Here is a 23424-nt window from a genome sequence, read left to right as displayed (position 1 = left end):
AAACCTGCCTTCGAACGCCGCCGCCCAATCGCCGCCCCCGCCGGCCCCGCCGCCGCCAATCCCGCCGCGGGCGCCCTGCCCTGCGCCGGGCGGCGGCGGCGCCCCTGCGCTGCGATTGGCCGAGGCGCGGGGGCTCCCTCTGACAAAGGCCGGCCTCTTCCGCCCTCCTCCCTCCGCGCGTGCCCACGCGCCGCCCCCCGCCTGCGCTGCTGGCTTCAGGGGCCCGCCCGCCGCCGGTACCTCTCGATTGGCTGAGCTGCGCCCTCGCTCATCTTTTATTGGACAATTGCCATGTCAATCACTTCTGAGAGGAAGAGGGGGCGGGCCTTACACCCAGTCCTCCCTTCTCATTGGCAGGCTGGGATAGCAGTCAAACGAGCCAGCGAGCCGCCGCGCGAGTGCCGAGCCTTAAAGTGACATGGGCTGAGCGGGCTCCCTTATGGCCGACATGGCGGCAGCTGGGAGCGGCTATCCGCTCACGGTGAGGCTCGCAGGGCGTCCCCGCGGTGAGGAGCTGCACGGGCGGGCAGCTTGTGAGATCCGAGGGGTAGCGGCCGGGCAGTGCGGGGCCGGTGGCTTGCGTGCCGGGAGCTGTACAGGCTGTGGAAGCTGGGTTGTCTGTTAGATGATGTGTGTGCGTGTGTGTGTGTGTATCTATACGTGTATATAGGTGTTTATATGCGTGTATGTACTTGTCTGTGTGTGTATATATGTATTTATTTATATGTGCGTTTACGTATGTATGTGTGTATACACATGTCATGTGTGTGTGTGTAGATATCTATATATATGTGCGTGTAAACCTATGATGCATTTCACACGTGTTGTCTTAAGCGGCGGAAAAAAAGATGCTCTACTATTGTGTATCTTGCTGTCCCCGTACCGGTGTCTGGAGATGCTGTTTGTAAGGGAATGGGAATGAAATGCTGGTTTTGGTATGCTCCCAGGCATGCCCTGGCTTTGGACACAGCTGCAGGCGGGTGTAGTCCGTGCCGTGCCGGGCCAGCCCGGAGCTCCCGGGGCAGAGCTGGCGGTGCCCGCGCCTTGGGTGTTTCTCTTGGCTGCCTTAAGCCGAGCTTTAGCTGTAGTTGATGCCTGTGCCCTTGGGCGAGTGCGGAGCGCCTGGCGGGCCGGGACAGGTCAGCACCCACATTCCCGCCGGGAAGCGGGATTCCCGTGCCCGCGTTGCTCCCGGGAGGGCGCTGGGTGTGGAGGAGCCTGGGACACGTGGCTCGGCTGGCGGCAGGCGACACGGGGAGGGAGCCTGGGCTGGGCTCATGGAGTGCTCCCTGTGCCCGCCAGGTTGGCACCTCAAACAGATCCCAGTCGGGGTTCTTGTTTGGAGTTTTGGCGTGATGTTTGCACCTTTCTGGAATAAGTTGTGTTTTTAGTTGCTTTTCATTGTCTTGGCTTTTTTTTGCATGAGAAACGGTGTCTTACGCGTGCTTTGGAGGAGCAGAGATGGGGAGAAGGCTGCAGGGAGTGCGAGGTCACTCTTGGGGGTTCATGGTTGGGGTGGTGAGCACCCATCGTGGGGCTCTCTCTTTTGTGTCTCCTGCCCTCCTGCTGTGTGCTGCCATACTTACACCTGGGCTAGCAAGGGGAATTTGGGAACCCTTATTTCTACTCTTGTTTCTAGCATGCCTGGAAAACTGTCAGAAGATTCATTTTAGTCTTCAGTAGGTAAATGTAGGCTGTTTAATCAATTTAGTTAGCAAAAAAAAAAAAACTTTTTGGGGATAAAAGTTGCCCACTGTAGACTTTTCTCTATGTGTTCAAAAAAAACAAGCAAACTCTAACTTTATACTTTTTTGAACTTTGAAAGTAGTTGCTTTTAATATGTCTGGCACTCTATGGCAGACACCTTTTCCTCCGCATTTGATGTAGTTGCTTAACTAAGTTAGCTTCTTTTATGTCTGCTTTTAACTAGGGATGTAATTGAAATGTAGAGTGCTCCTGACTCAGCCTGTATCAGGGAGGCACAGCCAGCACTTAATTTGGCCTGTGGGTGATAGGGGCTGTCCTTCCTTCCCCACTTTGCTAGTACTGCAGCAAGGAGGGAGGGTGTGCTGCCAATTGAGACTATCCCTCCAAAATGACTATGAAAGTTTGAATAACTGGGTACTCAAATGTTCTATAATCACTACATTCAGTATCTCATTATTTTGGGATATTTTTTCTCATTCCCTATGTAGTTTTCCTGGCTTTTTTTTTTAACCATGTGCAAAGACTACTGTGTGTCACGTAAAGCATTGCCAGGTATTAGTCTTTTTTTTCCTCTTTGTTTTTTGGTTGTAAGCACCCAGACGAGAACTTACAGTAGCACCCATTCTAATTTAATCCCTTTTTAAAAAACTTTCTGTATGAGTTTGTGTCTTTTTTCCCCCTCCTGCTGTGTTTAGCCTTTGAGAGCTTTGGGAAGTCCCTGTGCTGGTGATGTGTTGTGTTATCTCTGGTCTGTGTTTTCCATATTCCCTTCTCTCTGCGTGAGTAGGCAGCTGATATGCAGGGGTGAAAGCCATGAGTTTTGGAAGGCAGTGTTCTCTGACCTGTGCCGATAAAACACACTCAGCTCACTGTTATATAACAGGGTGCACTTGGCCCCTTGTGGGACTGTTAAGCTTCTTCATTTGCTACTCTGAGGCTTTAGCGTGGATTAAAGAAGGCTATGAGGAGTGCCCTGAAAGAGAGGAGATGTAGTTAGCAAACATGACCTAGCTGAGATTCAGAACAACTATATAGAGTTTCCTGATTTTTTCTTTTATTTTTCACAATTTTCCTGGGCATCAGAGCATGATATTCCCTGTGATACCTTCCAAGAGCAGCAACAATTAAATGATTTTTAATGACTTGAGAGATAGGGGAGAAGAGCAGAGAATCACTGTGATGTTTGAGCTTTGTGAAGGGAAATTCCTTGATGCTGTTTCGTAAACTTTCCCAAAGTATTCAGTCAAATTATTTAAAGTTGCTATTTATAAAACTGAATATAAGCCACTCTTTTGCTTAAAAATAGGTAAGAAAAATATATGTGGTAGCAAATTATTATTTAGACTGAAAAAAGAATGATTGCCTATGTAATAGATCATATTCCAGCACAGTTTTTCTCAGTAGCTATTTGAAGCGGATATCTGTACTGACTACACTAATCAAATTATTATTACAAGTTGCTATTACTGACTGTTCAAATTAGTGCCTATTGCCTGCGTCCAGGTGGAATTTAGGGGACATGTAATAGGCAAAAGCCTCAATTTGCTTTGCTTTGTGCGACTTTGGTGCTCCAGGGCTTTGAGTACACCAGGTTTTTCTTTCAGCTAGTCTGCTGTTGGCTAGAAAAATGTTACTAATGGCAGCAAAAACAAACGGGAGAATTCCTTTACTTTGGTGTTTTTATGCAGTTACATTTAATTTTCAGACAAGAGTTTATCTGTAAAGACATAAAAGATGATAGTGACATCTAGAAGGATTGTGATTCTGTCAGCCCTACTTTGGCTTCAAGCTGATTCCCTTTTTGTTTTGGCTGTTTGATGGGGCACCTTTGGTTTGAATCAGTAGCAGACAGGATATTGATATTGAATCGATAGTTGCTCTTTGGGTTCCTGTACTGCCTGCTGCACAAGTGCTGTGTTTTGCTTGGTTCATTTTCACTCCATCATTTGGTCTTGGTGTTCTGTGCTCATCAATGCCATATCCTGTAATGCTGATGGCATTTTTGATGTTAGCACCTAACAGGCTTTTGATCAATGGGTTCATGTGCTCTGGTTAGACCTGTGAGGGTGAGTGTGAAGCAGTGTGTTTATGCATAAAACAGCTGTAAAAATAGTTTTATTAAAATATTCTTAATTAGGGGTTAGTGTTTCAATTTGCTTTCTGTGGTAGAAAATGCATGTGCAAATGCAGTTATTTTGAGAAAAGCCATTATGTTGTGTAGGAAAATGTTATAAACAAACTGCAAAGCAGTCATAAAACTGTGCTTAGAAACACCAATTGATACACTCAGAGTAGTTAGGATCCTAATTTTCTTGCTCACAATGAATCACTGTGTTTGTAAGAGGAAATCAGCTATGTATGGGCTTTAAATAACTTTAAATTTATTCTTAATTTTTTCCCCATATTTGGCTCCTTGTAATGCATTTGTGTAATTCGCTAGAGATACCTAATACTTTCTGTATTTTAATTTTGGTCATGATATTCTCCTAGTGATTGGTATGCAAAAGCATAAAAACACTGCCAAGATCTGCAATTGCTCCTTTTACTTATGAACAGGGAAGCTGTGGGAGCTTTACATCTGCCTGCAGCCCACCTCTCTTAGGGTGCTGTCCAATTCTATCACTGAAATGTTTAATTTTTATATACAGATTGTAAAGCATAGGCCAGTTTTTGAGTGAAAACCATAAACACACAATTCTGCCATGTCTCCTCTATTTAGAAGGGCATCTTCCCAGCTAGGTTTTCCTTTCAGTTCATTGCAACATCCAGAGCACAGCAGGTTTTTGCAAAATTGGTGCAGACTGCTGGGAAATCCGTGATCTCTATAGCCACGTTTTCCAGAACAGTCTGAAGCTGATTTAAGAGTCCATCACTGCTTAGAGGCGGGAATTCTTTCCTGGCTGTGATCTCCTGGTTTTCCACTGCTGATACCACTGATCAGCTGTAGCATAAAGTCATCTGGATGTGTCTTGTGAAGTTCCACCTGCGAATGGAAAGATAAGGAGAATGAATATAAGCAAGTGGAGTTGGAAGGATTGGGACTCTGAGCTCACCTTCCCAGCTGCAGTGTCCTGTGCCCCATGTGCAGTCAGTGAGCCCTTGTGTTACATCAGGGGTGCAGGACCACAGTCCTGGGTGTGCCTTATCAGGTTTGGCTACCTTAGTGCAGTGTCTTGTGCAGTAAATGGAGCCAGTAATTAAGAAGGTGGTTGTTTTCCAACTGATTGTGGGTTGCCTTCTTCTAATATGTAGTAGGCAGTACAAGTAAATGGGGAAAAAAAAGGTAAATCAGAAACTAGTATAGGAAAGACATTCTTCTGTTTGATACTGTTTTTAGTGGAGGGGAGTTGCATGTAAAATGATACATCCTTAGTCTATAAAGAAGGAAGTACAGCTTTTGAGACACGAGTCTCCTGTAGGAGTCCTTCTACACATCATCTGGTAGAATCTTACTTGTCACCCTCATTTTTTAAGATTTTCTAAGCCTTCTGATGTTTACATTCTTGTAATGAACTTTCTCACATGCTCTATGTAAATAACTCATTGTTTTGCATCCTTTTATGGAGGAGGAGAAATTTGATGGACTGTTGGTTTGTCCAGTGTCATTGGAGAGGTGGCACTTTCACCCTCCAATCCACTGTCACTTTTGGAAAAATATAAATGTTGGAGTCAGAAAAATAGAGGTCCTTTTTTCACCTTGGAAAGAGCTGTGCGTTTGCGTCGTGTTGTTTTGTGTCCTATAGTGACACTTACTTTTCTTTATTTTTGTTGTCGTGACAAAGAAACAAATGTGCTGAATAACAGCTTTCTTTTGTTTTCAGGATGATCTGCGTAACACTCAGAGCTCTACATCAGCCACAGATGGACTCTCCTCAGCTTCATTTATAGAATATCCAAAGCACAAGCCATTTATTAATTCAGATCTGCAGCGTTCCTCACAGAAACCAGTAGTTCCATATCCTGAAAGCCACAGCAGAGGTAATAGTTCAGCAAAGTTGTTTTCCTACATGTTTCCAAATCGTGGTAGAATACTGTATGTCTTCCACACCTATGAAGGTTGCAGTCTTTTTATGCTTTTATCAATTCCCAGTGATGTCCAGTGATGTTTTGTAGGTCCTTGGCACTTCTCTTTCCAAAGAGCACCTGTTGATGAAGGTCACCTTACAAATGGAGAAATACTCTCCTCTTTGGTAGCAGAGATCTGTAAAATTGTCTGTCAGTAAAAACTCATGAACTACTCAGGTCTTTTGTCCCTTCTTCAGTCTTCCTCTCCTTCAACTTTTCCACTCCTGAGTTCCTAGCTGAGTTAGAAATAAGGAGATTTTAGTCCCCAGAATGGCTTGGAGAAAAGGAAGAGGTTTGGTCCTGTAAAGTTGGAAGGCTTGTCATGGATGAAGGAGGTGTTGTATTTATCTTTTCAGTGAAGACTTAAAGGATACAGAGAAGGCTTCAGCAAGGTGCTGAACTGAGAGCTCACAACACCAAAAATGGAGGCAATTTTACTCCCATTTATTCTTCTTGTTTCTAGGCCATTCCTTCTCTCTCCTTTCCATGCTGGACATGAACAATAGAACTATTCTTGGTTAGTTTTCTGTTGTTTTAGTGAATTAGCTTGTCATGTAGTGAGACTTACTGCAGAGCTGCCTTGGGGTACATGCAGGGTGCATCATGAGGAGTTGGGAGACAGAGCAGGACTGATCCTTTGAAGAGCTGTTTGGCTCAGGGTCATTGCAGAAATGCTCCCTGTAGGACTGGAGTGTTATGGAGAATAAAACTATGAACTGCTTGATATTTTTCCCTTATGGAGAAAAGTGAGAAATGCTTAGGATGAATCCTAATATTACCCAAAACTAAGTAAAAAATCAGGAGGATAGCCTCAAGTGTCTGTTCCCATAACACAATTCGTGTCTGAGTTACAAGAGACTTGTGTGTTAATGACCTTAAAGATGAAATCTCCGTTCTTGCAGCACTATTTAAAATACAGAGTGTACTCTCAAGGCCATCAGTTTTGAGAGTGCTGTTGACACAAAACTAAAACAATCTTTAGAGATGAAAATTGGATGTGCAGGAAAGAGCTTCCTTATGAATTACTGATGCAGGTGTATTTTTGTAGAGTGTGCTGCATGTTGCATTAGCAATAAAGTTTTGACTTCCAAGTTTTCATTTGGCAATTTTTTTTTTAACAATGACTCTGCCTACTCTGAAGTAAGGATGGAGGGTGGAAGACAATCTGATAAATTATATCCTGTTTTATAAACTAGCAAATTTTTTATTTCCAAAATATGCTCAAATGAAGTGCAAGTGAATGTGGGTATGTACTGAATATTTAATCCAACACATGGATGATCCAATATGTTTCTCTTTTTGCATAGCTTTTAAAAATGCAGAAATGTTCTGTGGTGTATATTTTAGTAAATTGAAGGATGTGGGAATTAATTTCAAGTGGCAAAATTGATTTGGTTGTTCTTGAGGGTCCTCATTGATCTTCCCATTCCCCATATTAAATAAATCTTATTGAAAAATCCTGAAATTGAGTATAGTAAATTCTGTTTATTTTGGGTTTAATGTCTTTGTGTTGTATATGTGTGTCAGCATGCACAGTTGGCTTTAATACTCCAATGTGATTGAATAATAATTGCTCTGTTGGATTTCACCTTCATCTATTCACTGCTTAAGTTGCTTCATTGCTGTGTTTTGCTAGTCATTATTGTGTATATACTGAGATTTCAATGTAGCCTTTAACAATAATAGTAACAAACCTGTTCATTGTTTCAGCTATGCCCATTTCAAGTGAATCCAAGGAACAGTAAATACAGAAGAGGGTGCAATTGGTGATTCTGATATTGCAAATAGGGCCAAATTATCAATAACTTCCCCTTAACTGTGACTGCTCCTGCTACTTCTTATGTACTTAACAGACTTGCATTGATGTGATACTCTCATGTGCTGTTACTCACTTCAAGGTTTGATAACATTTTTAATTTTTTTTCTGTTATCTGATGGATAAACCAATATGCAGTCCCAACTCTTTAAGTCCTCAAGCATGCTGTATTACAGGTACATTCTTTCTCTGGAGTGGATTTAAGCACAAAAGAGTAGGCTAATGTGACCTTGCAGATTAGTCTGCTATTTGAGCTGTGTGTACAGATGTTCTTATGTTTAACTTCAGCAGCACTGTACAGGGGAAAGGGCTTATGGTTATGGTTCCCTTAATGGAATTAAACAGCCAGCTAAGAGACAGGTAATACATCAGATTACCAGCAGATGGTCTAATTGCAAGGTGATGTGTGTTCTATTATAGCTGCTTTTCTTTTTGTGTTGAAGAATATAGAAAGGCTTTGTTTACTGACTGCTAATGCTGGGAGTGCAGCAGGAAGGCAAAATGGTTCAGCACTAAAGAGATGTATGTTTGTAGATGAAGGAGGGGAACACAAAAGCCAGAAGAATAAAAGGAGAAGTCTGCTTATTTATAGGCACTTTTATAGCTCTTCTCATTGTTAACCTTTATAGTGCTGTGTGGCCATTTGTGGGAACGCTGTTCGTGTATTTGTTGTGGTAGGAATAATATTAAAATGGAGAGTTGCTGCTGTTTTCACTATCTAATTGAGACTTTTCACTTCCTTTTGATAAAGGGTCAGAGGATACTCTCTGATAGTTTGTTCTCAGTTGACACAATATTTATATGCCTTGTTCTGGGAAATAGTTGTATCTTTCCTAAATGTGTCAGGTGAAGGGTGTGCACTAATGGCATCTATTTGAGACTAGCTTTAGAATCAGTTATGGTTTAAAGGGAAATAGGTCCTAATTCCTGGAAGGACTCTTGGATGCTGCTAAGGAACACTCTGACCTTCTTACATAACATGCTTTTATAATAACATTTCAAGTTTAATGTTGTATTGAAGTGATGATTTAATGGTATCTAACAAAAGGTATTTGTTCAATTGCAGCAATATTTTCCGCTCTGAAGAATCTGCAGGAAAAAATTCACCAACTGGAGTTGGAGCGGTTTGAGGCAGAGGAGAATGTAAAACACCTCAGCAGGGAAACAGCAAACTTTAAAAAAATGCTGAGTGAACAAATGCAGCACAAAGAACGGGACAAGACTGAAGTGTCAAAGAAAAATCAAGGTTGTTTGCAAAGCGTTTATAGATACTATAGAACATTGATGTGGATGAAGCTTTATTCCTATAAATGCATAAACTGATTTTAATTTACGTTGTTCAGTATCTTTTAATGGGGTGACTTGGGGAGTTACAAAGAAAGAATTCTAAGGCATTCTTAATTTTAGGGGTTTTTATACAAAAGTTCATTCAGCATAATATGTAAGTTTCTTAGATGGTCCTTTTCTTGTTTGTTTTGAAACTGTCCTGAAAACAACAACAAAAAAAATCCCAGAAACAAGCAATGCATGATTTCTACTTTCTGCCTTCTGTTATCTTCAGAACTGACTTCTCAGCTGGCAGCTGCTGAGTCTCGATGCAGACTTCTAGAGAAACAGCTGGACTACATGAGACATATGATCCAGCATGCAGAAAATGAGAAGTCGCATCTCTTGGAGAAACAGGTGTGTTCCCAAAACTATCTCAGGGTTAAATCATAAAAGTCAATTAATTATGTCATGATTTTTCATAGTTACTGTAATTTTTATACCTTTAAGTGTGGGTGTCTACTTCAGCTTGCCTTCATATTCTTAGGTATGGATAGCTTCCCTGCTTAAATTTCCCAGTCTTCTCATGACACTGGTATTTTCTTTGTGCACCTGTTTCTAAGGCAGTAGCAGGCTCTGGCATTAATATGAATTGTTTGCTGCTGCATGATTGGCTCACTGCAGTGGCTCATCCTTATCCTCCAGTTATATACCTGTGTGCCACTGGGAAACAACCTCCCTTTTGTGTTTACAGTCTTCAGGCCTTTGGGGATTGTCTTTACTAGCACTGCTCTTGTTAGACTGGGCCTGAAGTACTGATTCTGTAGAAATAGCAGTAAAATTTCTATTTCTCATCATCACCCAATTATTCCTAATCATCAGTGATGATGATTTTGCCTATATCTAAAATGAACTTGAATTTTGTTTTATAGGCATATGTGTCACCTAGAGCTGTCTGCTCACTGGTCTCTGTGGCTATTCTATTTCAGTCTGTTAAATAGAAGGGAAAAAAAAAACCCCAAGAAAGTAATTTCTAATTTCTGCATAATTTTTTTTTAATATTTTGAGCTGGGAGGAAGGAGAGACTGCAGAATCCTCTCTCAGATGTGGTTAAATGTCTGGCTTCCCAACATTGGTGGACCAGTGATGCAGTTTTTTTCCTGATTGTCCCACCATCTAAAATTGCACAGAGGAATTAGTAGTTCCTTTGGACTGTTTCTGGATCTCCTTAGTGCTCCAGACACAAAGATGTTACACAGATGCTTGCTATAGATGGTCTTGTTTTCTTGTGCTTATAATTGTTTTTCTTTTCACTTCTCCATTCGAGGCCTCCTTGACGAGAGATCGGCTTCTTGACCAATCGCATGTTCAGTCGAAATTGGAAAAGCTGGATATGCTGGAAAAGGAGTACAACAGACTAACTGCAATGCAGTCCACAGCAGAGGTCTGGCATTTGTCTTGGATACTGTATCATATTTATCTTGTTTATTGTAATCTGTACTTCATAGCTTATGGTAATAGCAGAGCTGAGCAAAACTTAGTGCTTTAGAGTAAGACAGCAACTAAACTTTGTTTTAAACTGATGGGTTGTGGAAACTTGAAGTTATTGCTGCAAGTGTGCATGTCCAGTTAGGCTTTGGGCACTGCATTGCAAGAGTTGGAGTTTAATTATGCCTTAATAGTCTTTTGGTGTTCCTCTTTTGTACTTAGTTGATGCCTAGGCATTGTAAGGTTGCAGCCATTCCTAAGATCTTGACTTGCTTTCCATCCTACTGAATGCTGATAGTTATTTCCTGTTATTATTGAGATTCACCCTGACTTGTGTGAATTTGATGGGATTTTTTCCTCTTAGCCCCTCCTTCTTAAGAAACACAATTATTACTAGTTACTTTGTGTGCAGACTGCTGTGCTCTCATGTTGCAAGGCCTCTAGCACTGGGTGACTCCCTGTGGGTTTGAGTCAGTCTGCCTTTTCTGGACTCTGTTTGAATCAGTAGCTTCTACAAACTCAATGTTACTGTGTTTGGTCGTATTCTGTTGTGGTGGATTCACCCTGGAATTTTTATAATTTTTCGAATTTTATGGTGAGAAATAAAACTCAGTCTCACCATGGGCTGCAGGGGAATCTCTGCTCTGGCACCTGGAGTACCTTCTCCCCCTCCCTTGTTGACCTTAGGGTCTGCAAGGCTTCTGCTTTCAAACATTCTCACTCCTTGCTTCTGGCAGCAGTTCCCCACAGGTTTTTTTCCCCTCCCTGTCTGTAATCCCAGAGGTGCTCCTGCTGTTGGGCTCAGCCTTGGCCAGTGGTGGGTCTGTCTTGGAGCCAGCTGGCATTGGCTCTGTTGGCATTGGTTCATTTGATATGGGCAAGTGTCTGACAGCTCCTCAGAGAAGCCACCCCTGTAGCCCCATAGCTACCACACAAACCCCATACATCTCTGTGCACCTTCCGTGGTGCTGGCCTCTGATGCTCATCCACATACCTCTTGCTGATACTGTAAGAGACACCACAAGTCTCCCAAGCCTGGAAACTACTGAGGGCTTGACCAGGGAGAGGCTTCCTTCTGCAAATTTCTCCCCTATTCCCCCAAAAAGGACCGGATACCCCGTGATCAGATTGTAATATTGAGGATGGCAGTTCTGGATTCTGTCAAAATCACGGGCTTGCCACTTTGTACACCAGCCCTTACCTTAGGTGGTGAAATAGATGGTGTTTCTCCAGAAGTACATATGATGTTTGGTAGTAAATCTTTAGCTGCTTGGCTTGCTGCAGGAAATTTAGATGCTGCAACTCTTCTTGGAAGTCCCTGACCCAAAGCAGCTGCAACAGGCTTTTTAAGGTCTTGACACCCTGTTGTGGTGAGCTGCAGTTTTAGAGTACAAGTGGTTGCATTGTTTACTTAGGCCAAACACTCGTTAAAAAAAAATAGGAGTCTCCTGGGTCTTGTACTCTGAAAGTAGCAGTGATTTCCTCCAGGATTGGAGTTGAAATAACATGTTCAGCAGCTGGCATTCCCTCTTGAAAGGCTTTTACTATCAAGCTATCAAAAACTATCAAACTAGTCAAAACTATCAGTTTTTGACTGGTAGTAGCTGAAGTTTGGTGAGACTGGGTTGCTTGTCTTTTTGTGCTTGGCTAGCAAAAATAATTTCAACCTTACGGTTCTTTTTGTGTTCTCTTCTGGATCAAACCAGAGGTCTTTGATTCTTTATGTTTAGGAATTAGTAGCTGCCACAATTAAATATGTTTTAGAGGATTTGAGTGTTAAATTCACACAATTTTGAATCAATTCCAGGACCTAAAATAAATGTGGATTAAGCTGTGATGTGAATTCATTTTTCTTGTCGTCGTTATGTAGTTATGAGCCATTTTCTGGTTGTCAGGTCTGCCTGCCTCTGTGGTTATAAGCTGTGTTTGTATGTGAGCATCTATGTGATAGGTATTAGCTGAATATCTTCAAAGAGTGCCTGCACTCTCTACTCAAAGTGTTGCATCTGTTCCCTCTTTGATCTTTGCTGTAGTTGTGGCAAGATTGTAGGAACATTTTCAAGTTGAATTTGAAGCAAGAAATAAGAGACTGTTTCATACATGGTGTGCTGAAATGGATGGAAAGTGGTGAGGTGATGGCTCATGAGTGAGCAGAGATGCATCCTGCCTCTTTCAGACGCTGCCAAGCACAGGTTGTGTGGGGGGTCTTACTGAGAGCATTTAATCTCCCCAGAGACACTATCTGGCCCTACAAGTATTGTCTTCAAGTAATTCACTAATGTCAGTAGTGGCTGTGAAAAAGAAATGCTGAGATTGCTTTTTATGTGGAGTACTTACCCGGGAAATGCTTTTGAGGCATCTTTAGTTCAACTGTAGTCCTGCAGTGCACTCTCTGGACAGTTGACTGAGAAGATCTGAACATGTCTGTGTCTGGAGATAAGAGTAAGAAATGTTTCCTAAAAGTACAGTATGGGCTGTGGTCTTGTTTGTGGCCAGAGTTTGAATGTGTGTGTGGATGACATTTTCAAGAACTGTAGTTTATAGTAATTGATCTTAGTGCTGACAGTGAGATTAAAACCACACTCCCCCAATTCTGTGGATTGGGCAAAACACTGGAACAGATTGTCTGCAGAGGTGGCAGATGCCCTGTTCCTGGAAACATTCGTGATGAGTTTGGAGAAGGCTCTGAGCAACCACCTGGTTTAGTGGAAATTGTCCCTTGGACTTAAGTGACCTCTAAAGGTCCCTTTCAACCTAAACCAACCTGATTCTGGGATTCTCTGGGTAGGTGGTTGCATGAAATTCATTTTCTGTTAGAAAACAGGTCAAAAATAGACATTGAAATAATTTTTTTCTATTTTGTCAGTAAAGTTTTTTGCAGTGGCTCTGGTGCTTGAGTGGATGTTCAGGCAGCCCAGTGCTGACCTGCTGCCCCTTGCAGTGCTGTCTTACATGATAGGCAGCACTGCTGGGCAGGGGCTGTTTGCTTGGCTCTGTGGCCTCTCTCTTAGTGACAGTCCAGTAATCTGCATTATACCTTCTGCTATAAACAAGAAAAAACATTTATGGAATCTTAGTTGGATATATAATTTCTAACAGGATTTGTCACAGATGATACAGTAAGATACATTCTTGCTGTGTAGCTTGAGCTGCACCCTGCAGCTGAACAGGTAGCTGAGGGAATATTCATTTCAGAATAAAAGCCTTGGCCCAGCTTCATGTCAATCTTTAGTTTAAACAGAATATTTTCCTTAGTATTTTCATACTAAAAATTCTGTCAGACTTAAAAGGTTAATAAAAGGGCTTTGAGACTGACCATATAGATACAAAGAGTTGTGCCAATAACTGTAAAGGGCAGAAGATGATTTTAAGTTACCTGGAATACGTTTGTTTTGAATGAAAAAAATTAATCAGAATAATTCTTTCACTCAAAAGAAAAAGTTGGTTCCTATATATAGTGCCTTTGTCCTCAATGTTTATCCAGGCTTTTGCCTTTTAACACCTTTGTATAAGAGCTCATTACATTATTCTTGCAGTTAATGCTTAAGTAAAGCAGAACTGAAATATTTAGTACCTCTATGTAGTGGGTTTATAAGCACACAAGTGTGCAAACACAGCTGTCACTCTGTATAACATGCTTTTCTGCCTTGAGTTTGGTTAATGGCTCTGTGAATTATCAGTCTTTGGGGGAAGAGAAGGGAAATTGTTTTGGAGACTGGAGCTCCGGGTTGTTTTTTCACTGCTGTATAAAGCCAGAAAGTTATCAAATAACTTTCACATTGGGAATTTCAGTGTATCTTGTTTAAACAATGTTTTCATCTTGTTGGAGGTTTACAAAGAGATGTGTGCTTTCCCTGTTAACCTTTTCCTTTGAAAAAGAGTTTCAAAAGTGGTCTTAAAGTTTTTGTGATTAAAAGATGAAATTACTTCAGTTTTATTTAAAGGTATCTCAGGGGCATCATACAACCTTTCCTCCTTTATTAGGAAGGTGGCTAGATGTTCAAAAATTCTTGTCTTGTAAGAGTGTAAGTTACAGATTTTAGCAAAAATACCATTAGTGGTCTAAATGAAGCAAGTCTTCAGTTGCCTTATAATGACCTGTCTTTGTTAGCTCTTTTGTAGTGCAGAATCTTGGAGGATCATGTACACAAAGCAACCTACTGTCTAGGGTGTTTTTACAATTGAAGAGAAAGGGCCTTGTGTATTGCTGTGTGTGTTTGGCTGTGACCTGAGTTCAGATACCCATTGTCAAAGTAAGAATGGCAAGATCAATTTAAATGATAAGCATAAGCTTTTGACTGCTGGATTTATGCCTGTACAGGCAGAGCATCAGCAATCATTCTAATACTCAAGTCTCCATTTATCCTTAAGTTGTAAGATGAACTCACGGTTTTGTGCAAGCTCAATATTGTAGGCTTCAGGGAGAAAAAATAATGGTTTCATTAGTAACACTATTATTTTGATTTAACTTTGACTAGAAAAAAATGAAAGAGCTGGAACAGAAGCTTTATGAGGAAGAACATGCAAGGAAGCTTGTTCAGGAAAAAGCAGCTGAGGTAACCAACAGGAAATTTCTTTTGTACTGGTATGCACTGTAATTAGCTCTTTTCCTTTTTATCAACTTTCCAGCTAAGCTTACTGAAAGTGCCCCCCATATGCCTCACAGACTTGTGAATCCTGGTTTTAGTCTTTTTTTTCCTTCTTTTTTTGTTTTTCCTTCTGTCTGAGGTACTAAATGTTCTGAAGTTCTCCAAGCTTTTTGGAAACCCATCACCACATGTGCACTGCAACTTCTTTACTAAAAGTTGGAGGAGTCGAAATTCAGACTAATCCATAATTGAGTATGCATGGCAACCTTTCAATATATTAAAGTCAACAAATGGGCCCCCTTGTTCGTAATTGTAATTAAAATGCTGTACAGGAAAGCAAAAAAGAGGCAACATACTCTTGATTATGAGCCCTTAAGGATGCTGGATCTTCTAACCTGAAAGTGTGCTGTTCACTAAGCATTCATTGTATGCTGGAGGATTATGGAGGTAATGTGTCAGGCTCTAACATTAACCTTGGCCATAAGTCTGGTGTGATGGGGAAAGGGGTACCTCAAATTAATAATGGAAAACTGTGCTGTGAATGCTTCTTCAGGGCACGATTTCTAAAGCCATGCAGTATCTGCCTCTTGAACAGCAAAGTGTGTTAGGATTCTCAGTGTGGACAGGAAGTTCTAACCTTAACTCTTTCAACAGCTGGTTTGGTGGTTAGTTTGTTTATTATTGTGTTTTTGTTTGTTTGTTTGTAGGTTTCCCTTACTGTCATATTTAATAGAACAGAAGGAGTAGTTGCCTAGTAACTGTATGTCATGGGATCAATTGATCACGGTTGGGTGGCTTGAGCTCCCCAATTCCTTGCCAAGTATAAAGCACAGCTGATGTTTTGGCACTTGCCTGCATGGGACTCATGGACTAAGGCTAATTCTCTAATTTACTAGGATTACTGATGAGTAGTGCTAACAGAGGAAGTATTTAATGTTTGTTGGCCTTTGAGTGCAAAAATACCCTAAAAATTTGCAGTCCTTTCTTCTGGAAAGCCTATGTTTTAAAAATTCTTGCAGTGCTCTGCTTGCACTGTCTCTGATTATTTATTAATATATTTTCAGTAACTCCCCTTATTCCCTCAATTGTAGCTTCAGACAGGCCTGGAAACCAACAGACTACTGATTCAAGCAGCATCACCACTGCTTTCTCCAAAAGTAAGACAACCCAGGAAAAAAGCTAAGCAGCCAGAGAAGGTAAGATGTGGGGAAGAGAAGGGCAATTACTGAGGAGTTAAATAAGGTTGTGTGCATGTGATCAGGCAGCTGATTGCCTCTTTTACGACAAAGTAAAGGGAAAGTGTTTTGGCTGTATTATAATTTTTGCTAAATACTTTCTCTTCTTTCTTTCCAGAAATGCTTTGTCAGACATTCCACTGTGCAGCCCCATTACAGGTTGTGTCTGGATGATGTACCCTTTGTGGCTGGGAAGGTGAGCTGATTAATTCCAAAGCTTAGAGCCCAGTAGGTGCAGCTCCTTAAGGGACTTTGGGTTGGTGCACTTCTGACACCCAGTGGTCAGATCACTTAATTTTCTTTTACACTTTTCATACAGATTGTCTTTGAAATACTTGTTGGATATTGACAACTAGCTGAGCTGGTATTACCAAAAATAGGCCTGCACTATGCTGCTTGACAAGATGTTCTTGTTACTGCATATTAATTCAAATAAAAATTACATTCTTGTCAGCAAAATAAAAGTGGCACTGCTTTTGAATGCTCTCCAGTATTATCAAGTTGTTGATAATCCTATCTAAAAGAAATCTCTTTCTTTTCAGTCTACCAGTCCCAGTCATTCGGTTTGTGCCAATGTGCAGCACGTGCTGCACCTGATGAAACATCACAGCAAAGCTTTGTGTAACAGATATGTGGTGAACGATCCTCCAACCAGACCCACCAGCTCTGGTCATCCTGCCTGCAAAAGCAGAAGGCCATCCCCAGGAATGGACTCGTCCTCATCTCAGGAAGAGCTCTCAGAAGTGTTGATGACTTTGCAAGATGAATTTGGACAGATGAGTTTGTGAGTGTGGCATATTTTCTTCTGCAGATTATGAATGCGGATGTCTCATATTTTTCCCTTGTTGCTTTGAACTTGGAGGGTTTTGCCTGAGAAAGTTCTTAGTTTAGGAAATCTCTAGAATGTAATCTTTTGTTTTGCTGGCTGCAGAGGCTGTCAATTGTCCTTGCAGTTAGAGTCTCTGCTAGACAGTCTGAACACCAGACCTGTGCTTATGTGCAGCAGTACTGATGTCAGAAGAGGTGAGGGAGAAGTGTGCTCATAGCCCCAGTGCAGGGGACTGTTGTGGTGTGGAGCCAGCCAGCACAGGACCCTGCTGCCACTCCCACCCCACACCCAGCCCTCCCTCATGTCGGGATGGGCAGGATTCACCCCTTACACTGTACCAGTTACATCCTGCCCAAGCCCTGCACTTTCCAGTATGCCCTAGATAACGACCATCACCTTTCCAGCCTTTTGATGTAGGTACACACAGATACCATTCTGTAGTCATGGACTATCCCATTACTAGTCCATTGAGTTAATGTAGTCCATGACTTTGGACTCAGCTGTCAGGGCAGTCTTTCAGGGCAGGAAAAGGTGGTGGGTGAGTAGCTAATGGCTGAAGTGACTTGGGAGTGCTGGTGGCTGTGAGGCTGGACACGGCCCAGCCGTGGGCACTCACAGCCCAGGCAGCCAATCCTGTCCTGGGCTGCATCCAAAGCCCCGTGGGATGGGATTCTGCCCCTCTGCTCTGCTCTGCTCTGCTGAGACCCCACCTGCAGGGCTGTGTCCAGCTCTGGAGAACCAGCACAAGAAGGATGTGGGCCTGCTTGAGTGAGTCCAGAGGAGGCCAACAAAGACAATCAGAAGGCACCTTTCCTTTGAAGACAGGCTGAGAGCTGGGCTTGTTCAGCCTGGAGAAGAGAAGGCTCCAGAGAGACCTCACTGGGGGCCTTTCAGAGGAAGCCACAATAGAGAGACTTTTTACAAGGGTATATAGTGTTTGCCTGAGGGGTAATGGCTTTAAACTGAAAGAGGGTAGACCTAGATGAGATATAGGAAAAAATTCTTTACTGTGAGGATGGTGAGGCACTGGAACAGGTTGTTCAGGGAAGGTGTGGATTCTCATTCCTGGAAACATTCAAGGTCAGGTTGGATGGGGCTCTGGGTAGCCTGTTCTAGTTGAAATGGCCCTGCCTATGCTAGGGAGTTTGGAACTCAATGATTTTTAAGGTCCCTTCCAACCCAAATCATTCTATCACCTCTTGTTCTTTGACCTTCAGCAGCACCACATCAGAAGGGTTCTCTGAGAGACAGGGCAGAGTACACAGATGCTTCATTTCCTTTGTCTCCAAGGCAGCTATGTGGAGAGCCCACCCTCCTGAGTCCTTAAAATGGCCAAGACAGTCTCTGCCAAGGGTGCACAGAGCCTCTGGGCCAGTCACAGTGGGGTGCTTCTGCCAGTCATTTGTCAGGCTGGTTTCAGCCTCCAAGACCATCAGCTGTTGGGATGCCCCTGTCACTCCAGAAATACAAGTGGGTGCTGCCCCTGTATAGCTTGATGGCATTAGGGTGCACTGCACCAGGGTCTGCTAAAGCCTTGTGCTCCCGTGGGGCTGATGTGCCCAGGCCATCTGAGCCACACAGCCCAGTAACCTGGTTGTCCCTCTCCTGCACCTGCCTGAGACAGGGCTCCTCTAGTACTGGTCATAGCATTCTCCATTTCCTGTAAAAAAGAATTAGAATTCCTTTCCATAGGATCAGGAATAACATCAGCCCTGCCACTCTGTCTGGGGAGCTGCCCACTGAAGACTTAAGCAGCAACTTCCCTGGAAGAATTCCTGTTTGTGCTTGTTTTTTGCCTGCAATTCACATACCCGTGCCTCTAGGGTTGAGGCACAGGTTTTCCATCCCACTTGATGTTCTCCCTGTGGTCCCAGAGGAGAAACTTGGGATTCCCTGTGGTGTGTACCCTCACTATCCTGTCTTTTGTGTAGAAGGTAGCTTTCTCTGCTGTGGTTTGACCAGCAACTCAGTCCCATGAGCTGCTCACTCACTGCCCCCAGACACAAATCCTGCCCTGATTTGCACCCCCTTCAGCACCATGCTGATCCTAGCACTGGGACCACGCTGGTTTGAGCTGGGGCTGGATATTGGGGGGTCTCCAAGGCTGCTGTAAATAGCCCGGAGCAGCAGGGAAGGTGTGGGACCGGATCTCCCCTGTGCTTGGCTGCCGAGCCGGGAAGGAGCACGGTGTAGTTACACGGATTCCCCAGGAGATGGCTCCCGTTCCCCGGGAATGTCATGGCCAGGGATTCCACAGCACCATGAACCAGCATTGCCACCTGCCACTACTAAACCAATACAACAGTGCCTAGAAAAGATTTGTCTTCACACACTCTGGTCAGACCTGCCATTCACTCCTCACGGGCCATGTTGGGTGCCAGAAAATACGGTCTTGGTTTAACCCTGGCTGGTGGCTAAGCACCATGCAGCTGCTTTCCTGTCCTCTGCTCTGGTGGGATGGGGAGGGAAATTAGGAAAAGGAAAAACCCATGGACTGAAACAAGGACAGGTGAGTAACTGAAATAAAGTAAAATGTAATGAAAAAGGGAGAGGGATAAAAGCGAAGGTAAAAAATCACGTGGAGCACGGTACAGTTGTTCACCACCTGCTGATGGATGCTCATCCCCAGCAGCAATTGTCCCCTCATGGCTAACTCCCCCTGGCTTATAATACTGGGCATGATGTTCTGTGGTAGGGAATATCCCTTTGGCCAGTTTGAATCAGATATCCCAGGTATCTCCCTGTCTCAGCTTCTTGTGCCCCTGCTCCCTGGCATAGCAGGAGACACTGAAAAGCCCTTGGCTTAGGGTAAGTACTGCTGAGCAACAATGAAAACATCATTGTTATCAACATTATTTTTGTACTGAATCCAAAATGCAACAATGTAACAGCTACTAAAAATGAAAACTCTACCCTAGCCAAAAACAGGATCTGGACAAATAGTCCATTAGAGGATAGCTTTGCTGGGTGTTTTGCTTGTCCTGGTTAACAGAACATGAATTGTTACTGTACTGCACAGCTGCAGTAAGTACAAATACACAAAATATTAACTCAGTGAGTGCTGAGATCAAGCTCTGAAATGGTTATTTGGTCATTTTGAATATGCATCTTGTAGTTGGAAGCTACTTAAATTATTGAGACTCAGTGTTGCAGCAGCCTGTCACTATGATGTGCTACTGTAATAATGCTGCAAACCAGCAAAACTGTTCTTACTGGTTTGTTATGGTGTGCTGAACATGTCTGGCTGCTGGTGCTATGGTTTCCTAGAAGTGTTGTTTCTGAACCGGGTACACGATATAGAAGCCAGTGGAAACTGATGCAAGCTTGTTCTGTCTGAATTGTGTGCTAGTGATCACCAGCAGCTGTCAAAGCTCATCCTGGAGGCCCCAAGTGCTGCAGTGAGGGAAGAGCTGGAGAAGGAGCTGGATGCGCTAGTGGAAAGGATGGAAGCAAAGGCAGACCAAATCAGCAAAGTTCGGAAGCATCGTTTGCAGGTGGGTTTCTTTAGCCTTTGATCATACTTATGTAGAGTTGCTGACTTAAGTAAGGGTTTTTTATGTTATATCCTAATCTAGCAGCAATTGCATAAAGCAGAAATAACTAGAGTTAATTCTACCTTTGATGTCCCAAAGTTAGTCTGCATACCTCCATCCATCCCAGTATTTTTGCAGAATCATTCTTTCTCTCACCCTTGTGCACAGTCTTCACTGTCCTGGACAGGGCTTTTGCATCTGTTCTCACATTGCATTTTACACTGCTCTTGTCTCTTGAACATTGCTGAACAGTTTTCCTTTACTTGGACTAAATTACCTATTTATATTTGGATTTGCATCTTTTAAGACTCAAAATACCTGTTTTGCCTATTTTATAACTTTCAGAATGTTTTGGATTGTGTAGCCTTTTCATTCAAAGCTATAAAACATACTGATTCCCTGTTTTCTTTTGCCTTCATTAATTTTAGTGAATTTCTTCCAAAGAGCTTAACCCCATGTATTTAATCTGGTTCAGTTCATACAAACCACGATTCACCCTCACCTGATGTAACTTATACGCAAAACACATGCTGAGACCTGACATCCAGAATGGACCTGTGAAATGCTTGCTGTTAAAAGCATTACTCACTTTTGATATCCTATGATCTTCAGAGGTACTGCTGCAGAGATGTGCTGTACAGATGTACTGTAGTTCTCAGCAGTAATGATGCTGAAGTGCTGTTGGCAAAAGTTTTAGGAGCTGGGGTTTAGGAAAATTGTTGCATGCTGTCAGCTAGAAGAAGAGAGCATGACCACCTGCAGAGAGGGAGCTACAGAAGCCACCTGTGTTGTGGTTTGGGTGTATGAATGTGCCTGAGCCTCAGACTGTCCAGTTCTCCTTTCAGTCTTTGCTGGGGAGTACTGAGACTGACTCACATGCTGTGATGTTACAGAGCTGTGTGTGGGTACCACCTTTTCACCCCAGCAGAGCTCTGGTATTCTTTCAAACCCACATCTCTGACAGTGACTAGCTATTACAATTACTAGTATGTATGTAAAAAGCTCTTGCTTTCTTTTGTGATCACTGGATGGTAACAGTGATAAATCAACTTTCTTCATCTGCATCTTTTTATGTTACATTCCTGATGGCAATGTTCCCCCATAATGAACATGTCAATTTTTAGAGAGGAGGTATATCACTGTAAGCTAAACACAGCTCTAAAGATGCAAATATAACAATGCTTTGTAAGGAAAGTAAAGTATTTATTGTTCAGTGGGACTTGGAAACAACCATTTGCTTACCTGGGTGAGATATGTGGTGGGATATTTCAGCTGATTGGAGGAATTGCTGAACATAAAACTGAAGATCACTTCTTAATGTTTTTCTTTGGGTTTCTCTTTCAGCTAGAGAGACTTAAGAGAGAATGCAAGCCCAGAAAGACTTCTGCTAAACAAATAAAAGACAGCAGGTTCCCAGTCAGTGAGGTTAAAGTAACAACTACAGTAAGCACGAAAGGAAAGAATGCAGGTCCCATCAAAGTGAAGCCTGGAGAAAAGAGTCGGAAAAATCTTCAGTTGCTGAGAGACATGCAGACCATACAGACTTCTCTACAGAAAGATGATGTCAGCTGGGACTACTGACTCTTCTGCAGGAGATGTTCCTGAAGCATCCTGGCCAAACTTACATTCTGCCTTTCCTGCTGTGTGGAAGAGACTACTGTATGCTAAGCACACTTTTGAAATATAGGCTTACAGGCTCTTGGCTCTCCATCCCTGCATTTGATTGTATATATTGTGGTCTAGTTTAAATCACATTCTATTTTCAAGGTACATGGCCAGTGAATCTTAACAGTAGGGTTCCCCCAGTTCCCTATGTTATGGTTCCAGCAGTCCTTCTGTTTTGTTCCAGCACACCAAGCACTGCACGTGTACGTGGTTTGGGGTGTGTGTGATGTGCCAATGCCATTTGCTGCTGTTGATCTGGGACGCCTCTCAGGATGCATCTTGTGTGAAACTAGTGCTGCAGTCCTGGGTGTAGAGGGCTTTTGTCAGTTCTGTTCTGTGTGCAGCTTCAATGGCTCCATCTCTGGGAGTGTCTGAGGGAGAACAGGTCAACCCCTTCAAATGTGTTCTGTGGGGCTCTCTTCAAAATGCATCCCTGGTTCTTGATCTGCCACATTGCATTAGTCAGCATCAGCGGGGGTGGATGTTGGAGTGCTTAGAAAAGGAGCAAAGTAGCTTATGAATTACATTGCTTAATGATTAAGTGAAAATTTTTCTACAGAAATCCTGCCTTAGGAAAATGCTGTAAGGTAGAGGGCAATACCCTGTCTCTAGCTGACAGCTTTGAGTGGTAGAGGAGTGAGAGAAACCACACAGGTGTTTTAAACTGCAAGTGCCTCAATCGTGCCATTTGGTCCTGGCATCTTGCTTTTAACTTAAGTATGTGCTTTGATGAGCTATCAGCTTTGGTAGTAGTGCAATGAAGTTTGTGCTCTGACTTGCACAGCTGATTAAATGTTATTTATTATGTTAATAATGTAAAGAGTTTCCTGTCAATGGAATGTATAGAAGACCCAGATCACCTGTATATACAGTTGAAAAATAATAAAGCCAGCTTGCCTGTTGAATGACTTGTGGGAAAGCTGCACTTCCTCTGTATTAGCTGGGTGTTTGCTGCAGCACTGTGCCACAGCCAGTGGGCTTTTTATGGCAAGGAGACTTCTCCCTGGTCAGGGTGATGAATGAGAGCTGCAGGGAAGGGCAGAGTCAGAGTAGTCCTGTAGCTGAGCAGGCAAGGAACTCTGCAGGGTCAACACAGGCAGAAAGGAGTTGAGTTTGTTGCCTTGGGGGATCCAGCCAGCTTGTCTCCTTGCACATAAGGGGTTAGCTGCTGTTAGATGCTGCTAACCAGGTATAGTGACAGTAAAAGAGTAGCTCATGCTGGGAGCCCTGA

The 23424-nt window shown here is 42.8% G+C and overlaps 1 protein-coding gene across 1 annotated transcript; it reads left to right on the top strand.

Moving 5' to 3' along the window:
* Window positions 1-174: 174 nt before the first annotated feature.
* Window positions 175-23101, top strand: CEP57 (centrosomal protein 57). The gene is made up of 11 exons (XM_064718690.1): window positions 175-481; window positions 5529-5685; window positions 8655-8834; window positions 9150-9271; window positions 10182-10298; window positions 14821-14898; window positions 16023-16127; window positions 16285-16362; window positions 16709-16950; window positions 20345-20489; window positions 21873-23101. The coding sequence occupies exons 1-11, from the start codon at window positions 440-442 to the stop codon at window positions 22107-22109; spliced, it is 1503 nt and encodes a 500-aa protein (XP_064574760.1). The 5' UTR covers window positions 175-439; the 3' UTR covers window positions 22110-23101.
* Window positions 23102-23424: the final 323 nt, after the last annotated feature.

The sequence above is a fragment of the Zonotrichia leucophrys genome, chromosome 1 (genome assembly GCF_028769735.1).
Source record: "Zonotrichia leucophrys gambelii isolate GWCS_2022_RI chromosome 1, RI_Zleu_2.0, whole genome shotgun sequence".
Taxonomy (NCBI): Eukaryota; Metazoa; Chordata; class Aves; order Passeriformes; family Passerellidae; genus Zonotrichia; species Zonotrichia leucophrys.
Note: the sequence above shows the minus strand (reverse complement) of the source record. Positions and strands in the feature narration are given on the sequence as shown.

Bases quoted from the DNA above. Each gene is read 5' to 3' on its own strand.
- CEP57 (XM_064718690.1), top strand. From the start codon at position 440: ATGGCCGACATGGCGGCAGCTGGGAGCGGCTATCCGCTCACG. The intron at 8,835-9,149 runs GTTGTTTGCAAA...TGTTATCTTCAG, and splicing joins AGTGTCAAAGAAAAATCAAG to AACTGACTTCTCAGCTGGCA. The intron at 16,128-16,284 runs GTAAGATGTGGG...CTTTCTTTCCAG, and splicing joins AAGCTAAGCAGCCAGAGAAG to AAATGCTTTGTCAGACATTC.